The sequence below is a fragment of the Rattus norvegicus genome, chromosome X (assembly GCF_036323735.1).
Source record: "Rattus norvegicus strain BN/NHsdMcwi chromosome X, GRCr8, whole genome shotgun sequence".
NCBI classification, from domain to species: domain Eukaryota; kingdom Metazoa; phylum Chordata; class Mammalia; order Rodentia; family Muridae; genus Rattus; species Rattus norvegicus.
In genome coordinates, this window is record NC_086039.1 from 146,699,965 (window position 1) to 146,715,188 (window position 15,224).

The 15,224-nt window shown below is 36.8% G+C and overlaps 1 protein-coding gene across 1 annotated transcript; it reads right to left on the minus strand.

Annotated features, from left to right (window-relative positions):
• Positions 1 to 6,180: 6,180 nt before the first annotated feature.
• On the minus strand, positions 6,181 to 6,489 carry LOC102547275 (60S ribosomal protein L21-like). Its single transcript, XM_008773584.1, has one exon. The coding sequence runs from the start codon at positions 6,487 to 6,489 to the stop codon at positions 6,181 to 6,183; it is 309 nt and encodes a 102-aa protein (XP_008771806.1).
• Between the last annotated feature and the right edge of the window lie 8,735 nt (positions 6,490 to 15,224).

Here is a 15,224-nt window from a genome sequence, read left to right on the forward strand (position 1 = left end):
CAGAGACAGACAGATAGACCAATGGAATAGAATTGAAGACCCAGAAATGAACCCACATACCTATGGTCACTTGATTTTTGACAAAGGAGCCAAAACCATCCAATGGAAAAAAGATAGCATTTTCAGCAAATGGGGCTGGTTCAACTGGAGGGCAACATGTAGAAGAATGCAGATCGATCCATGCTTATCACCCTGTACAAAGCTTAAGTCCAAGTGGATCAAGGACCTCCACATCAAACCAGACACACTCAAACTAATAGAAGAAAAACTAGGGAAGCATCTGGAACACATGGGCACTGGAAAAAATTTCCTGAACAAAACACCAATGGCTTATGCTCTAAGATCAAGAATCGACAAATGGGATCTCATAAAACTGCAAAGCTTCTGTAAGGCAAAGGACACTGTGGTTAGGACAAAACGGCAACCAACAGATTGGGAAAAGATCTTTACCAATCCTACAACAGATAGAGGCCTTATATCCAAAATATACAAAGAACTCAAGAAGTTAGACCGCAGGGAGACAAATAACCCTATTAAAAAATGGGGTGCAGAGCTAAACAAAGAATTCACAGCTGAGGAATGCCGAATGGCTGAGAAACACCTAAAGAAATGTTCAACATCTTTAGTCATAAGGGAAATGCAAATCAAAACAACCCTGAGATTTCACCTCACACCAGTGCGATTGGCTAAGATCAAAAACTCAGGTGACAGCAGATGCTGGCGAGGATGTGGAGAAAGAGGAACACTCCTCCATTGTTGGTGGGATTGCAGACTGGTAAAACCATTCTGGAAATCAGTCTGGAGGTTCCTCAGAAAATTGGACATTGAACTGCCTGATGATCCAGCTATACCTCTCTTGGGCATATACCCAAAAGATGCCTCAACATATAAAAGAGACACGTGCTCCAATATGTTCATCGCAGCCTTATTTATAATAGCCAGAAAATGGAAAGAACCCAGATTCCCTTCAACAGAGGAATGGATACAGAAAATGTGGTACATCTACACAATGGAATATTACTCAGCTATCAAAAACAACGGACTTATGAAATTCGTAGGCAAATGGTTGGAACTGGAAAATATCATCCTGAGTGAGCTAACCCAATCACAGAAAGACATACATGGTATGCACTCATTGATAAGTGGCTATTAGCCCAAATGCTTGAATTACCCTAGATCCCTAGAACAAACGAAACTCAAGACGGATGATCAAAATGTGAATGCTTCACTCCTTCTTTAAATGAGGAAAAAGAATACCCTTGGCTGGGAAGGGAGAGGCAAAGATTAAAACAGAGACTGAAGGAACACCCATTCAGAGCCTGCCCCACAGGTGGCCCATACATATACAGCCACCCAATTGGACAAGATGGATGAAGCAAAGAAGTGCAGGCCGACAGGAGCCAGATGTAGATCGCTCCTGAGATACACAGCCAGAATACAGCAAATACAGAGGCGAATGCCAGCAGCAAACCACTGAACTGAGAATAGGTATCCAGTTGAAGGAATCAGAGAAAGAACTGGAAGAGCTTGAAGGGGCTCGAGACCCCAAAAGTACAACAATGTCAAGCAACCAGAGCTTCCAGTGACTAAGCCACTACCTAAATACTATACATGGACTGACCCTGGACTCTGACCCCATAGGTAGCAATGAATATCCTAGTAAGAGCACCAGTGGAAGGGGAAGCCCTGGGTCCTGCTAAGACTGAACCCCCAGTGAACTAGACTATGTGGGGAGGGCGGCAATGTGGGGAGGGTTGGGAGGGGGACACCCATAAGGAAGGGGAGGGGGGAGGGGGATGTTTGTCCGGAAACCGGAAAGGGAATAACACTTGAAATGTATATAAGAAATACTCAAGTTAATAAAAAAAGAAAAAGAAAAAAATATGTTCCTTTGTTTACTGAATCTCTGTTGAAGTCTCCAAAGAATACCTTATACTTAAAATGTCTGAACCTGCTTTATACCTCTGAACTGAAAATAATCCTTTGTGTGTTCTTCATTTCAGTGAATTCTATTACTATCTAATAATATTTTTAATACCAAACCAACCAACCAACCAAACAAGCAAACAAAAAACAAACCAAAGAAACAAAACCACTAAACAATTACAATCTCAATATTGTGTTAGTTGTTTTTTCTTAATTTATCACATTTGAATAGTTATGCAGATGATATTCATTTAATTTAAACTAAAAATTAAACTTTCTCTTTCTCTTCATTTTTCCTGAAACCTCATCAAGTATATCTTTCTGATGACTGAAGCAACATTTGTTGAACTATAACTTACCCATATTTAGCACAGGATAATTTAAATCACCCTTGCCACAACCCTCTCTACAGTATGTATATAACTTCTCTGTTTATGTTTGTCTTTGTATTCTACCATATGACATACAAGTAATTTGTTTGAACTGTGTCCAGGCTGGCTTCAACCTCTTGATCGTCCTCCCTCCCTTCAGCATCTCTTACAGGCATACATCACCAGGCTTTGTTCAGTGTATGTAAACATAATATGAAAACAGTACTGATGTTGATCTCATTTATCATATTTTGAACTCTACTAATCTGAAAAGTTAGTAAGATGCCTTTACTAAATGTTAATTGAATGATATAAAATAAAATATATACAATATATATATAAAGACATACTAATAAAGGACAGGAATATCTCCTCTGATTTGTTAAGTTTGCAAAATAAAGGTTTAATTGTTAAAAGAAAAATAACCTTATCAGAATTGAAGAGATAAATAATATAAAAAGGTCCTTGAGGAGATAACATGGTATCCAGACACTGAACAAATATAGACTTGTATGTCATACTGCTGATGAAGACATATCACTATAAGATGTATCAGAAACCCCTAAAGCTCAACACACTTAAAATGTAATACATCATTTTTGTCAAGACAGAAGAATCCCAAAAGCAAGAAAAAGCTAAGATTTTATGAACTCCAGAATATCTCAGTAAGTTGGGACATTATCAATTTAAGCACCCAGTTGTAAATGTGTGGTTACTCGTAATTTCTCAGTTTTTTAGCTTCTACAATTGATATGTTAACCCTCCTTCTTGCATTTATCTACATGTATCTCCCCCCCCCATAATAAGAATTTGTGCTCAGTGAGAAAAAACTCATAACAATCCTATATTAGATCTTTCTTTTTCTTATCAGGTCTTTAGAACCTATGAATGTGCTTGAAATACAGAAATGACCAAATAACAATTACTAAAGAAATGAATAAAGGAAAATGTGATTTTATTCATATCAATTATTATCATAACATAAACTTGGACATTTTCATTATTTATGTGATCATCAGAAAACTAATTATTTATTGCTTTATTGTTACACATAGACACATTCAAGAGAAGGAGGAGGAAGAAGAGAGAAGAGTACAGAGAAGCTTAGGAAATGAGATTCCAAGATCTGAAATTCAAGCAGCCTGTTTTCTAGGGCAATTTTTAGTATATCATCCACAGATTTCAAATTGTTCAATTTGTCCTCTTGGCAGCAGACTACAGTCACTAAGTCTTTCTTCAAAAAAAAAAAAATCAGTGTGTTTATCTGCTACTAAAATGACGAGTGTACCATGTACTCAGACGCTTGTTTTGCAGAAGTGTTACTGGAGAGTCCAGATGCTACTCAACATATCATTGTCAACTTTAAAGTATAGATTTTTACTAGTCACTAACCTAATCTCAGACACAATGTGATCCTTTGTACTTTCACAAATGCCAGTTTTCCATAGAGATGCTTCAGAAATTAAGACTACGTACATAGGTTCTGCAGAGAGCTTCCTTTCTTTACCGTGCACCCACCAAAGGCAGGTCACAATTGTGTGTAATCCAAGCTCTAGAATTTGATGACTTTTCATGGACTGCAAGGGCACCTGCCCTCATGTGTGTAAAATATATACCTGTAAAGATGGCTAAAAATAAGATTTTTGAAATATAAGAAGTTGAACATATCATAGCATTCATTTGTTTTCTTGCAAGTTCATTTCCCTGTTGTGAAATCAGAAGAAATAGATAGGAAAAATAAATAATGTGTTTTAAATAAGTAAAAGTATGAGTTCCATATTGGGGATTTAAATAAGCAAGTATATGAAAGAAGTGTCTGATAAACTATTAAACTAAAATATGTTAAGAATTTTGTTATGTTCTAATTTATAAGACAGGATCTATTGTTTCAGTTGCATACTTTCTATGGACTACATTCAGAAAACTGGTCTGGATTTATCCTCACCAAACCTGGGCTGTCTTAATTTTTCTGAAAAGCCAAAGAAAGGAAAAATCTCTTTCTTCCATTTTTCCCAGTAGAAATCAATTGGGCGAGCATTGTTTTGTATGTTCACAACCATAAAGCCATGTGGATTCAAGATCATAGTCAATGAATGTCATGTATTACCATGTAACTTACACACACACACACACACACACACACACACACACACAAACACACACACACACATATGGAGAGAGACAGAGAGAGACAAAGAGAGACACAGAGAGACAGAAAGAGGAAACACAGAGAGATCTTATTGAAGAACAATTGTAACACACTTTCTAAAAGGTGCTTAGAGTGTTGCAGTATATCTGATCCTACTGGGAACCCTGAAATTTTATACTATATAAAACGTCTCTACTTGTGGTATGGATCAGCTCAAGCACCCACCTTTAATCTAAGAGCACTGTAGAATATTTTATCCCATTGTGACATTGTGTACTGGAAAAAAAGTTGTTTCTAATTGTGGTATGGCTTAGCCCAAGTAAATATCTTCAATTCTGTTTATTGTAAACAAGATTAAATAAATTCAACAATAGGTCAAGAGGCAGAACAAGCAACCAGTTGATAGGGAGTGAACATAGGAAAAAAATAGAGAGTTGGAGGAGGTCAGGAAGAAGAATAGAGAGAAACAGTGGAAGTAGAAAGGAGGGGGCATTCGGTTTAAAGGGTTTTTAAGACAGCAAGAATGTGCTTTTTCCTTCTGGGTCATCAGTGGAAGAGGAAGGTTAACTGCATGTTTTTCTGACTAACTGAGCTAGTAGATTTTCACCCTAGCATCTAGCTCTTGAGTCTTCATTTGGTAAAATTGAATGATTGGGATTTTGTTTTTAAAAACAACAGTAGAGTTAACTATGTTGCCCAAGATGCTAATGGCAGTAACGAAGCTGAAAACACAAAGCTGCAATATACACTCAGATAAATGAATGGTATGCTTCTGCCTCTACAAAATGTTTCCACATGGTTTCTTGCTTTGGTTTCATATCTATCTTTGTAATAATTATATTTATTTATTTTTATTGTATTCCGAATCAGGCATAGCATTAGAGCTAATTATAATAAGTTGAGGTTTCAAGTAAAAACAGCTTATTTTTCTAAGCTTTTTTCTCATTATGTATATTCTGCACACATACACATATTTTATATGTATATATGTACACGCATGCAAAAGCACATGACTGTTGTTGTTTCAGCATTATATTCTTTTGTAAATGATTATTGTTGTCTGTATCTATATAGTAATAAATTCATTTACATGTGAGTACATGCATTGTATTTCTCTCTGTATATTGTCATCACGGAAATACAGGTTACAATCCAAAGGAATGGAAATAGAAATGCTTACTAGGTCAAAATAGATACAGAGAAGAATAAAGGAAAGAGAAACAGAGACATAGCAGATATATTCTCAGAGATTCACTTCCTGAGATAGAATGGATATTATTTATATAAAGGATAAATGGAATTTACTTGTTTTTCTTCACGTGCCTTTGTGTGAAGTAGATATCTGTATAGATAAGCAGGCATCTCACTACACTGTTAAATAATAAAATATAAAGAACTAATAGTCTTCTTAAAACTGACCAACTGTTGTAAGGGAATATGGGCTATTAGAATTAGGCTCAGATTATTTGTATGAAGCATCTCAAGTCATTGGCATCTTACACAAAATCATCAGGGTGTACTTGTTGAGGTGTGAAAATACATGCTTTCATTTTTTCCTTTTGGTCTTTTCATAATTACTTAGATATTAACATTTATGTATTATACATGCATATATGAATATAGTACAGTCCTTTCTTTCTCACTGTCCTTTTTAACACTTTTCAGTCCGGGTCCTTTATTTCGTTTTTTACATTAGACCATGATTTCCTACAGAATGACCCCCAGCAGCTCATCCTACTTTCCATTAGTCCTCATAAAGTGTGCTTCTTTGGGTGGCACAGGCTGGCACTTCAGCTGAATCCAGGAGCCCTTCTCTTTGGCATTCTTATTCCTCTGATCGGTCTCCTTCACTGGCTTCAGGAAGCTGTATCTGCTCTTCCAGTGCTTGATCTGCTCAATCTGCACATTGATCCTCATGACAAGAATCTTGCCTTTAACTTGTTTGTGTGCAATAGTGCCAATGACATGCTGGGTGACATTATAGGCTCTTCCAGTTTGGCTGTGGTAACACTTTTGGGGCATTCTTTTTTGAACTGTGCCCATTCCCTTGATGTCTATAATACCACCCTTGTTATAGATTTGCATATATATGCAAATTTTACAAGGAAAGGTTTGGATATATATATAAAGGAACAACTACGTGTTTCCTAAAAGGCTAGAGAAAGGCCCTAGTGATTGCCCCTCCTCTTTCCCTTTGTGTTGGTCATTTAGGCGAGTCACTGGAAGATGGCTGCCAAGGCCAAATACTCCTTATTTCTTCTTTATTTTTCTATTCTAGTTTTGATCTATCAACGTTTCATAATACACTTACCAGAACCCAAGAAGTTGAGGCGCACATTCAGAGTGCATGTATTATTTCAACAATAACCATTCAATTCTGACAGCAAAAGCTAGTTACCTCCTTACATTATTTTGCTACTCTATAGTTATATGGACAGTGAAAGGTTCTTCATTCTGCTTGAAGGATCAGGGAAGGATAAATAAACGTGCCCAAATACATTTGTAGATAATAAATCTAGAGTCTATGAATGAAGGAAGCCACATGTTTGGAGCCCTATGATGAAAATTTTATGTTCTTGTTATCTCCAAAGAGTATCACTGTTGGAGTTAATTACCTAAAGAGCCCTGCACAGAATCCATGTAGCAGTGTCATGCTACTCTTCTAAACTACAGCAGTGTAATTATAACATAAAATAAGTCTTTGTGTTTACTCTAATGAGCTTGCTTCTGAGTTTTACTAGTGACATGAAAACTAATAGCAGGGTCGATACAATGTCTCTACGGCAATTATCATGCCACTTCTCCTTTTTTCCTATATTCTTCTCATGTAGCATTTTAATGTATTTCTGCTCAAGTCAATTCAATTTATCAGGAGGCAAGAGGCATGAAACAGGGCTGATTTGCTTTGGATCTACTTACAAGTAAACTAGAAAACTCAATTTTCAAGTTGAGTTTTCAATCAGATTCACATGGGAAGGATAACTGATTTTAAGGAATGCAGATATTTACCAATGTTTAATATGATCCAGATACAAGGGGTAAACCACTTGTTTCCCTTCATGCTTAGCCACTAAAAATTCATTTTATGGTTTGGATCTATAATAACTCATTACTGTCTTGGGGCCATAATGAGAAGACATATGGGAAACCCTCCAGTGAAATTATGTAGTCACAGTATAGATATCCATGAAGACTTGTGGTACTGGGTGGGTTTTGCTCCAAGAAAATCTATTCCTAGTTTATCTCTTTCTAAGTATCATCTGTCTTAAATTGGATATCCCTTTAGTTTAAGCTGCAGGCTTATTCCATTTTCTCACCTCACTTTTAACTCTTGAACTTTTCTAACATTACAAAATAAAGGTTCTATTTTCAATTTTCCACTCACATCACAGCACAGGGTAATCCTTTGGGCACAGAAAATGACTAAAGCACTAAAGACGGGTATACACTAGAATGATATTAATAACTGTTGACAATGCAAATCATGTTTTCACTGGGTTATATGCTTCTTGTAATCCTTGAGGCTTCTGTACTTTCAGTTTTATTACATTGAATGGAACCTTACGTCATATAACAGATAATAAACCTTTATCATATCTATGGAATAGGTCAAAAGAGTGAAAGGTGTCACTAAAATATAGCTATTCATTTTTATACTGTACAAATAAAAACAAAGAAACTATCAAAAGTGCACATGTGAACCCAGAATGAAAAACCTGAATGACTAACGAACTTAGTTATAGCAAAACTAATATTTCCTTAAGGAAATCTAGAGTCAATCAAAAACTTACTTATTTTTGTTTCATTAAAATGCATTTTGCAAGAATTAATTTCGTTGCACATTTTATTCAAATGTATAATTAGTTTTATATAACCAACTGGATCCTCTTGAACAAGTGGAAAACAGAACTTACCACAAATAATATTTTTTCAAAACAAATTATATATTTTGAAAAATTTTAATAAACATGTAATATACTCTATTCTAATTATCTTTCTATGAAGTAAATAAAAGTTGATATTCAATAAATAACCTAAGAATTAAATATATTTTATAAACACAAAATTTTACAAGGAAAGGTTTTATACATTATAAGTCAAAGGAACAATGTCAAATATTTGACAGTCTTAGTATTATTCATGTAATTTGTAGTAGATAATAGAGTGCATCCAACTTTCTTAATATGGGCATATTATTTCATACATCAAAAAGGATAATGTAATACTTTATTTGATTAAAATTAGTTTTTTGGATTATGTTCTAAAGGATGACCCCTGTTTCCATTTAAATGAACAGTGAAAATTTTTGTATTAATATTATATACATGCCAAAGTTTTTTTGTAAAATAATTTCAATAAAATAGTAAATTTTATTAAATGAAATAAATTTAATGAAAATACCTCACAGATAAAACCATCACCTAGTTATATGAAAGTAGCAGTTTCAAGCTCTAGCCATGCCAGTGAACTCCAGTGCAGTTCAAATGGCAGTTAGAGTCCAAGGTCAGATTGTGGGATGGTCTGTGATTCTGCTTCAGTTAAAATCCACAGAGATTATTTCAAAGGTTTATTTTTTTAACGTTGTTTGTTTTAGTTAATAATATCCCATACAGTTTGATTAACATGATTTTGATACAATAATTTCTATGTGACTTTAAAAGTAGAAAACTTTTAAATGAAACCTTACAAGGAATAGCACACTCAGTGGTAGATGTGCTTGGCAAAGGTATTCTCTCCTAATATAAAGGTATTCTTTTCCCTCAACACTCTAACTTCCACAGAACCCTAGATGTAGCTTCTTTAGGAAACAGTTTTCAAGTCACCGATCTAGTGTAGCTTGTTAATTTATTGGTTGACACGGCTTTCAGAAAATGAATAGATTGCAGTGTTAGCTAAGATATAAGAGCAGTTATCTTATACAAGGTCTATTACTTTATGTAAAAGAAAATGTATGTTTTCACTGTAAAAAACAATAGGTTTCATTGTGCCACTTTTGTAGAAGTATTTAGATTGTTATCACTCCCAATTCCTCTCTCTTCTCTTTCTACTTTGAAAGTCATTTGAAATTCTGTCGAACAGTATTTTATTCTTGCTGGTAACAATGTAACAATAAGAAGTCTCATTTCTATCTGTCTATTAATACAGTACTGTCTTCAGATTAATTCTATCATCAAAAGGTTACATCATTTCCTATTTCTGATTTAATACCAAAGCACTAAGGAGATCTGCAGCCCTGTGCCATAAATCATGAAAAAGATGATTTATTTAGATCAGTATGGCAACTGAAGTTAGCCAACTACACTGCCTGAAAATTCCTTTTGTTAGCTGCATATGTACATAGAAAATACTTTCACTATTCTTGATGTAATTTTTTTCTTTGCTTTATATCTGACTTGTCTCTGAGCACTACAGATTTTTCTTTTTGTAATACTTCTCCAGGCTCAAACAACTCATTGCACGTTAACTCTTCTCACCTACCTGATTGACCCTCCTCATGGATACCTGCCTTGACTTTGTCTTAGTCTAACTATGTGTTTGTCTTGTGTATGATTCACTTATCCACTTTTCCCTTGAGTCTTTTCCAAATACTTGCCTCTCAAAATAATCCATTCTTATCATTACCATTTATCTTCACTTCATTTGGACTTGCTACCATTTATTTTATTGCATTTATGACCCATTTTTCTTTCTGTTACATAGACAGATGAGTTTCAGAAAACAAGGAATTTTAAAGTAATAATTAAAATGTGTAAAATTTGATAAAATAGAAAAAAGTCTCGCAGGGTTAAAGGTTTAAAGCATCTGACCATAAAGCGTTCTACTTATAGAAAACATTCTAGTATTGAAAACAATAATCTAGGAAGAAGATAAAGATTATAGAGGGTTCAAGTTACATAGTTTGATTTTGATTTAACGCTGGGAAGTGGTTCCTAATGAAAAAACTATCCATTTCTTTTAGATTTTCTAATTGGTGGAATAAAGGTTTTTTTTTTTTAATGCATTTTCCCAGCAAGCCCAAAGAAGAAAAATGCACGAGTTCTGACTTGTGATGCCTGTATTCTCATTGGAGTATGGCTAAACTCTTATTGGTCAACCCTGAAAAGAAAATATAGTCTTTCCCTGCCCTCCTGCCTGAAGTCAACTGTGATAAACTACACTTTAAATTTCTTACAATTTTTAAACATTCTTGTAAATAGCATCTTATATGGACTATTCCTTTCCTTTTGGTTTTAGTGGTAGGAAATGTTTTCACAGAAAGCTTCAATGTCACAGAAACCATAGCTGAGTACAGGCTTTTAAAGCATATCCTTTGGATTCTTTGTATTTCCTCACTGTCAAGCACTAAGATCCACAAATGAAAAATGGGAAATGGGCACAGGTCTTCCTGGTTGCTGCCGCTGCAGAGAGCCCCTGGGCAGCACCCCACGAGCGAACTTGAGCCTCGGGACCACAGGTAAGACCAAATTTTCTGCTGCAAGAAAGCTGCCTGGTGAGCTTGGGACACACGGAAGCAGAATTTCTCTAGAACCGGGCACGTTCTGTGTTTACCGGAAGTCCCACACCCGCGGATCCCGGCCCGCAGCAGCTCTCTGCTCCCACACCCGGTGAGAGAGAGACCCAACCGCCTGGTCAGGTGGGCACTCCTGAGGCTGCAGAGCGGAAGAGACCACCAACACTGCTCACCCCTGCCCACATCCCTGGCCCAAGAGGAAACTGTATAAGGCCTCTGGGCTCCCGTGGGGGAGGGCTCAGGAGCGGCAGGACCCCTGCCGGAGACACCGCCGGAACCTGAAGGAAACAGACCGGATAAACAGTTCTCTGCACCCAAATCCCGTGGGAGGGAGAGCTAAACCTTCAGAGAGGCAGACAGGCCTGGGAAACCAGAAGAGACTGCTCCCTGCACACACATCTCGGAAGCCAGAGGAAAAAGCCAAAGACCATCTGGAACCCTGGTGCACTGAAGCTCCCGGAAGGGGCGGCACAGGTCTTCCTGGTTGCTGCCGCTGCAGAGAGCCCCTGGACAGCACCCCACGAGCAAACCTGAGCCTCGGGACCACAGGTAAGACCAAATTTTCTGCTGCAAGAAAGCTGCCTGGTGAACTCAAGACACAGGCCCACAGGAACAGCTGAAGACCTGTAGAGAGGAAAAACTACACGCCCGAAAGCAGAACACTCTGTCCCCATAACTGACTGAAAGAGAGGAAAACAGGTATACAGCACTCCTGACACACAGGCTTATAGGACAGTCTAGCCACTGTCAGAAATAGCAGAACAAAGTAACACTAGAGATAATCTGATGGCGAGAGGCAAGCACAGGAACCCAAGCAACAGAAACCAAGACTACATGCCATCATCGGAGCCCAATTCTCCCACCAAAACAAACATGGAATATCCAAACACACCAGAAAAGCAAGATCTAGTTTCAAAATCATATTTGATCATGATGCTGGAGGACTTCAGGAAAGACCTGAACACACTTAGGGAAGCACAGGAAAACATTAATAAACAAGTAAAAGCCTACAGAGAGGAATCGCAAAAATCCCTGAAAGAATTCCAGGAAAACACAATCAAACAGTTGAAGGAATTAAAAATGGAAATAGAAGCAATCAAGAAAGAACACATGGAAACAACCCTGGATATAGAAAACCAAAAGAAGAGACAAGGAGCTGTAGATACAAGCTTCACCAACAGAATACAAGAGATGGAAGAGAGAATCTCAGGAGCAGAAGATTCCATAGAAATCATTGACTCAACTGTCAAAGATAATGTAAAGCGGAAAAAGCTACTGGTCCAAAACATACAGGAAATCCAGGACTCAATGAGAAGATCAAACCTAAGGATAATAGGTATAGAAGAGAGTGAAGACTCCCAGCTCAAAGGACCAGTAAATATCTTCAACAAAATCATAGAAGAAAACTTCCCTAACCTAAAAAAAGAGATACCCATAGACATACAGGAAGCCTACAGAACTCCAAATAGATTGGACCAGAAAAGAAACACCTCCCGTCACATAATTGTCAAAACACCAAACGCACAAAATAAAGAGAGAATATTAAAAGCAGTAAGGGAAAAAGGTCAAGTAACATATAAAGGGAGACCTATCAGAATCACACCAGACTTCTTGCCAGAAACTATGAAGGCCAGAAGATCCTGGACTGATGTTATACAGACCCTAAGAGAACACAAATGCCAGCCCAGATTACTGTATCCAGCAAAACTCTCAATTAACATTGATGGAGAAACCAAGATATTCCATGACAAAACCAAATTTACACAATATCTTTCTACAAATCCAGCACTACAAAGGATAATAAATGGTAAAGCCCAACATAAGGAGGCAAGCTATACCCTAGAGGAAGCAAGAAACTAATCGTCTTGGCAACAAAACAAAGAGAATGAAAGCACACAAACATAACCTCACATCAAATATGAATATAACGGGAAGCAATAATCACTATTCCTTAATATCTCTCAATATCAATGGCCTCAACTCCCCAATAAAAAGACATAGATTAACAAACTGGATACGCAACGAGGACCCTGCATTCTGCTGCCTACAGGAAACACACCTCAGAGACAAAGACAGACACTACCTCAGAGTGAAAGGCTGGAAAACAACTTTCCAAGCAAATGGTCAGAAGAAGCAAGCTGGAGTAGCCATTCTAATATCAAATAAAATCAATTTCCAACTAAAAGTCATCAAAAAAGATAAGGAAGGACACTTCATATTCATCAAAGGAAAAATCAACCAAGATGAACTCTCAATCCTAAATATCTATGCCCCAAATACAAGGGCACCTACATACGTAAAAGAAACCTTACTAAAGCTCAAAACACACATTGCACCTCACACAATAATAGTGGGAGATTTCAACACCCCACTCTCATCAATGGACAGAACATGGAAACAGAAATTAAACAGTGATGTAGACAGACTAAGAGAAGTCATGAGCCAAATGGACTTAACGGATATTTATAGAACATTCTATCCTAAAGCAAAAGGATATACCTTCTTCTCAGCTCCTCATGGTACTTTCTCCAAAATTGACCATATAATTGGTCAAAAAACGGGCCTCAACAGGTACAGAAAGATAGAAATAATCCCATGCGTGCTATCGGACCACCACGGCCTAAAACTGGTCTTCAATAACAATAAGGGAAGAATGCCCACATATAGGTGGAAATTGAACAATGCTCTACTCAATGATAACCTGGTCAAGGAAGAAATAAAGAAAGAAATTAAAAACTTTTTAGAATTTAATGAAAATGAAGATACAACATACTCAAACTTATGGGACACAATGAAAGCTGTGCTAAGAGGAAAACTCATAGCGCTGAGTGCCTGCAGAAAGAAACAGGAAAGAGCATATGTCAGCAGCTTGACAGCACACCTAAAAGCTCTAGAACAAAAAGAAGCAAATACACCCAGGAGGAGTAGAAGGCAGGAAATAATCAAACTCAGAGCTGAAATCAACCAAGTAGAAACAAAAAGGACCATAGAAAGAATCAACAGAACCAAAAGTTGGTTCTTTGAGAAAATCAACAAGATAGATAAACCCTTAGCCAGACTAACGAGAGGACACAGAGAGTGTGTCCAAATTAACAAAATCAGAAATGAAAAGGGAGACATAACTACAGATTCGGAGGAAATTCAAAAAATCATCAGATCTTACTATAAAAACCTATATTCAACAAAATTTGAAAATCTTCAGGAAATGGACAATTTCCTAGACAGATACCAGGTATCGAAGTTAAATCAGGAACAGATAAACCAGTTAAACAACCCCATAACTCCTAAGGAAATAGAAGCAGTCATTAAAGGTCTCCCAACCAAAAAGAGCCCAGGTCCAGACGGGTTTAGTGCAGAATTCTATCAAACCTTCATAGAAGACCTCATACCAATATTATCCAAACTATTCCACAAAATTGAAACAGATGGAGCCCTACCGAATTCCTTCTACGAAGCCACAATTACTCTTATACCTAAACCACACAAAGACACAACAAAGAAAGAGAACTTCAGACCAATTTCCCTTATGAATATCGACGCAAAAATACTCAATAAAATTCTGGCAAACCGAATTCAAGAGCACATCAAAACAATCATCCACCATGATCAAGTAGGCTTCATCCCAGGCATGCAGGGATGGTTTAATATACGGAAAACCATCAACGTGATCCATTATATAAACAAACTGAAAGAACAGAACCACATGATCATTTCATTAGATGCTGAGAAAGCATTTGACAAAATTCAACACCCCTTCATGATAAAAGTCCTGGAAAGAATAGGAATTCAAGGCCCATACCTAAACATAGTAAAAGCCATATACAGCAAACCAGTTGCTAACATTAAACTAAATGGAGAGAAACTTGAAGCAATCCCACTAAAATCAGGGACTAGACAAGGCTGCCCACTCTCTCCCTACTTATTCAATATAGTTCTTGAAGTTCTAGCCAGAGCAATCAGACAACAAAAGGAGATCAAAGGGATACAGATCGGAAAAGAAGAGGTCAAAATATCACTATTTGCAGATGACATGATAGTATATTTAAGTGATCCCAAAAGTTCCACCAGAGAACTACTAAAGCTGATAAACAACTTCAGCAAAGTGGCTGGGTATAAAATTAACTCAAATAAATCAGTTGCCTTCCTCTATACAAAAGAGAAACAAGCCGAGAAAGAAATTAGGGAAACGACACCCTTCATAATAGACCCAAATAATATAAAGTACCTCGGTGTGACTTTCACCAAGCAAGTAAAAGATCTGTACAAT

Coding starts and splice junctions, on each gene's coding strand:
- LOC102547275 (XM_008773584.1), bottom strand. CDS start 6,489: ATGGGCACAGTTCAAAAAAGAATGCCCCAAAAGTGTTACCACAGCCAA.